A 5067-nucleotide genomic window follows, 5' to 3' on the forward strand; every position below is an offset into this window, starting at 1 on the left:
ATCGACCGATTGTCGAGCTCGATGGTCATCTCGGTTGCTTGCTCCAAATATCTCCAAAATGCTCCAAAATCATCATTTATCTCCAAAACACTTCTGATCTTATAAATATAATAAATAGACTATATAATATAATAATTATTAGTAAAAACACCTATAAACTATGGATGAAAATAAGTCAAATCCATAGTCTATCAAGCTTCGGAGAACGTCAATCAAATGAAATCAAGATCTCAACCAGACTCAGGCCACCAAGCACGAAAACCAAACGTCACACAGCTCGAGCACTCCCAAGTGAAAGATGTGATACGGATTCGGAAGCCGAATGCTCATCACCGAAAAAAAAAGGGAGAGCACCGGAAGCAGAGGCCAGACGACCATCGAAATGACATATGCGACGCCAGAGTCAAAACCGGAACACCACCGGTTTGAGTTCTCTCTCTTCGTTTCCTCTGTGTAAAATCGATGAGAAGAAATAGAGTAGAAGGAGAGAAAACTGAATTCCTAGTGAAACAAAAAGAGTATAGTATAATCCAAACTCGTCGAAAGATATAAAGTAATTAAAAATATTTTGATTCAATGCTCAACCTCAATCTCTAATATTTACTCCAAAATCCACGAAGTAATAGTCAAGAATCAAGATCAAGCAAGTTAATTTTAACAAGTAGATTGCACTGAAGCATTTCTATAACCATCAGCTTGAAGTACGACTTGGTCCTAGTTCAATTGGGCCTACTATGCTTTGTAAATACATAAAACCCCAAACATTTTATAACATATTCTTACAAATACAATACAAAATTATTTCCATCAGGGAGCTTCCTAACTCAACCAGAGGATCTAAAAAAAACCTCAAGGGGGAAAAATCTTACAACTCACACATACTATTGCACGCATTTTACCATATTACATATTTTAAAAAACATAGGCATACTAATGTGCATCCCCGCTTAGTAACGGTAACTCCAGAGTGACATATCTTCATAACTCATCTCTTCTTCCATGTAACCATTAGGAGTCACGCCTTCCATATACGATCGCGGCGGCGACATTAACGGCTCTGTCGCAAGTCTCATCATAGTAGTCGACACTTCCTCTTCCTCCTCCACATATCCATAAACGTTCCTCTCATCCGATCCCGAACCAGAGCCCATATACACCTCACTACCGTAAGAGGGCAAAACCGTGATTTCACTCCCGTACTCCGCCGGCCTGAACATCTCCGCGGCTTCAGCCGCGACTCTCCTTATGACATCCGGGTGGTTCGACTCCGGCACCGGGAGACGCCAGGCGGAGTCGCCGAAATTCAAACACGCGGATCTCCCGCGCAGAGCTAGAGCCGCCACGTCGTGTGCACGCGCGGCCATGTCCGCCGTGGGGTAAGTCCCGAGCCAAATGCGTTGCTGGTGCGTCGGCTCTCGGACTTCGCAGACCCATTTGTCGCCGTTCCTCCGCCGTATGCCTCTGAAAACTGGGTGGCGTGTCTCGTTGAACACTTTGCGTCCCGCACGCCTCTTCGGCCTCATCTCCGCCAGATTAGTCCCATCATAATGATCCATTACAACACTAATTCTTGTAATGATTGTCGGAATGAAAAATGTTTTTTTTTTGTTAAGACTTATGTTCTGTTTTTGTGTTTTGGTGGGAGTTATGAAACAGAGAAGTGAAGCAGAGGAGATATATAGGCTACGGTTGTGGGACATAGAGTGCGAAATGAACGCGCGTAACACACCGTTACTTTGTATCAAGGCTTGTTGCCACGTGAGCATTTTAAAGGGATTGTACTATATTATTAGCTGTTTAGTGTGAGCTTGAAGTCCCATCGCCATAATGGTCCGGGACCCTCTTATTTACCTAGTTCACGTTTTTAGTTCTATCGTTATTTATGAAAATAAAAAATTTGCAAGACGTTAACAAGGTTTCCTAGTTTAGTAAAGGTTAATAAATCATTGAGGAGACCAATTTTCTTTACTCTTACTATTAATCTTTTGTAAACCTTAGGTTTGTGGTACTGAAGTATGTGATGAATATATACGCCAAATTAGTCCATTTAGACCTATAAAAAGGACATTAGTCCTTGATTATTTTTTGTTGATTATGTAAAATAAAAATGAATAAGTATACTTTTTTTTAAAGCAAGGGTATAAATGAATAATTCGCTTGTCGTATGTTTCATTGATATGCAGTATATAAAGTATATAAACTAAAGATTATATATAAATATGTCTATCTTCAGCCCATTTTTCTGCCTTCATGTATTTACCTTTCTACATACACTACAAGAAAACAACGATATTCTGACGGACATTCCGACGGAAAATGAAATCCTCGGAATATACCGAGGAATTTCCGAGGAAATTCCGAGGAAACACAAAATTGGGTTTCCTCGGAATTTCCTCGGAATATACCGACGGAATTCCGAGGAAACTACAGTCCGTCGGAATATTCCGAGGAAATTCCGAGGAAAACTGTGTTCCTCGGAAAAAACCGATGAATTCCGAGGAAATATTATAGCCGTTGGAGAGCCGTTGGGGGATTTTACAAAATTCCGAGGAAATTCCGACGAACTAGTTTTGTCCGTCGGAATTCCGTCGGAATTTCCTCGGTATGTCGGCAGGATTTAAACTATAAATACAAGCACTCATCTTCCTCTTCATTCACTTCATATCTTCATCCTCCCTCTTACTCTATTTACACACGAATTTGATTCATAAAAAATATGTCTTCTTCAAATTATTTTCGTTCTTGGATCGATCGACCTCATTTGGATCCGAACACGAGATTGCTTACGGAAGAATACCAACGAGGTATAACTGAATTCATGGGGTTAGTTCACCGACAACCGGAAGCAAAAACAGGTATGTTAAGATGTCCTTGCTCTAATTGTAAAAATAGAAAGGTTATTAAAGAGTGGGATGTTTGGACTCATCTATATTTGAGTGGGTTTACACGAAGTTACAAAATTTGGTATCATCATGGGGAAACTGATTATGAACATGGTAGTACTAGTGAACCTCAGCCAGCGGTTAGATTAGAAGAACCAATTAGAACGGATGTAGATTATGGTGTAGGTACTGAGCAGATGGTAAATGATCATTTTAGAGGGGAAGATTTACCCAATGCAGAAGCTAGGAGATTTTATGATATGTTGGATGCTGGAAAGCAACCATTGTACGAAGGTTGCAGAGATGGTCATTCAGCTTTATCATCTGCTACAAGATTGATGGGCATTAAAACAGATTATAATTTGGCTGAAGACTGTGTGGATGCGATTGCTGATTTTGTAAAAGGTATTCTACCCGAGGATAATGTAGCTCCTGGTTCATACTACGAGGTTCAGAAACTCGTAGCTGGTCTTGGTTTATCGTATCAGGTAATAGATGTATGCAGCGACAACTGCATGATTTATTGGAGGGTGGATGAACAGCGGGTTACATGCAAATTTTGTGGAAAGCCTCGTTATAAAGATACGAGTGGAAGAGTTCCAGTGCCATATAAAAGGATGTGGTATTTACCTTTGACGGAAAGGTTGCAGAGGTTGTATCTGTCTGAACGCACAGCGCAACCAATGAGATGGCATGCGGAGCACTCAACAGATGGTGAGATCAGACATCCTTCAGATGCAAAAGCGTGGAAGCATTTCCAATCAAAGTATCCCGACTTTGCGTATGAGAGAAGAAATGTCTACCTTGGATTATGTACTGATGGTTTCAGTCCGTTTGGCAAGAGTGGAAGACAGTATTCTCTATGGCCCGTCATTCTTACACCATACAACCTCCCCCCAAACTTGTGCTTGCGACGAGAGTTTTTGTTTCTCTCGATTCTCGTTCCCGGACCAGAGCATCCTAAGAGATCACTTGATGTGTTTCTTCAGCCACTAATATATGAGTTGCAACAACTATGGGCTCAAGGTGCTGAAACATACGATGTTTCGTGTAAAGAAAACTTTCAAATGCGGGCAGTACTAATGTGGACAATAAGTGATTTTCCAGCATATGGTATGTTGTCTGGATGGACAACGCATGGAAGGCTATCATGTCCATATTGTCAAGATAACACTGATGCTTTCCAACTAAAGCACGGAAGGAAAACGTGTTGGTTTGACTGTCACAGGAGATTCCTACCACCTGATCATCCATATCGTAGGAGTAGGAATTTGTTTACGAAGAACAAGAGGGTGTTTGACAGTCCACCTCCGGAAATTTGTGGGAAAGATTTGAAGATACAACTAAGAGATTTTGGTGCAGAAAGGACGCCAGAAGTCGGTGGACATGAGCGTTTTCCGGTAGATGCTGTTGGAGAACTACATAACTGGCACAAAAAAGTATTTTCTGGGATCTGCCATACTGGGAGGATCATCTGCTAAGGCATAATTTAGATGTCATGCATATTGAGAAGAACTTTTTTGACAATCTCATGAACACGATCCTTAATGTTCAAGGTAAAACAAAGGATAATTTGAAGTCAAGACTGGATTTAGTCGATATATGTGCTCGTTCAGAACTTCATGTTGATGAGAATGGTAGGGCTCCTTTTCCCATATACCGACTTGATGCAGCGGGAAAAGATGCGTTCTTTGATTGGATTTCAAACGATGTGGAATTTCCAGACGGTTACGCATCAAATTTGCGTAACTGTATCGACAGAAAGGAAGGAAAGTTTACTGGCTTGAAAAGCCACGATTGCCATGTAATGATGCAGCGCCTCCTTCCGTTCGCCTTCAAGGAAATATTACCACGAAATGTTCATGAAGCAATTGCAGGGATAAGTGGTTTCTTCCGCGATTTATGCACGAGATCAGTGACTCTTGAAGGTATTGAAAATTTGAAGACTAACATAGCCGTGATTCAGTGCAACCTTGAGAAGATATTTCCTCCCTCATTTTTTGATGTTATGGAGCATCTTGTTATTCACCTGGCAAGAGAATTGGAACTTGGTGGTCCTGTGCAGTATAGATGGATGTATCTGTATGAGCGGTATATGTTCCATTTGAAGAAGATGGTGAAAAATTTAAGTAGGGTGGAAGGTTCTATAGTCGCACAGATGATCAATGAAGAAACTTCAAACTTT

The 5067-nt window shown here is 40.9% G+C and overlaps 1 protein-coding gene across 1 annotated transcript; it reads right to left on the reverse strand.

The window, feature by feature from the left end:
• Window positions 1-746: 746 nt before the first annotated feature.
• LOC106360182 (dehydration-responsive element-binding protein 1F) lies at window positions 747-1660 on the reverse strand. Its single transcript, XM_013799771.3, has one exon. The coding sequence runs from the start codon at window positions 1554-1556 to the stop codon at window positions 948-950; it is 609 nt and encodes a 202-aa protein (XP_013655225.3). The 5' UTR covers window positions 1557-1660; the 3' UTR covers window positions 747-947.
• Between the last annotated feature and the right edge of the window lie 3407 nt (window positions 1661-5067).

This window comes from Brassica napus, chromosome C8 (genome assembly GCF_020379485.1).
Source record: "Brassica napus cultivar Da-Ae chromosome C8, Da-Ae, whole genome shotgun sequence".
In the NCBI taxonomy this organism is placed as follows: Eukaryota; Viridiplantae; Streptophyta; class Magnoliopsida; order Brassicales; family Brassicaceae; genus Brassica; species Brassica napus.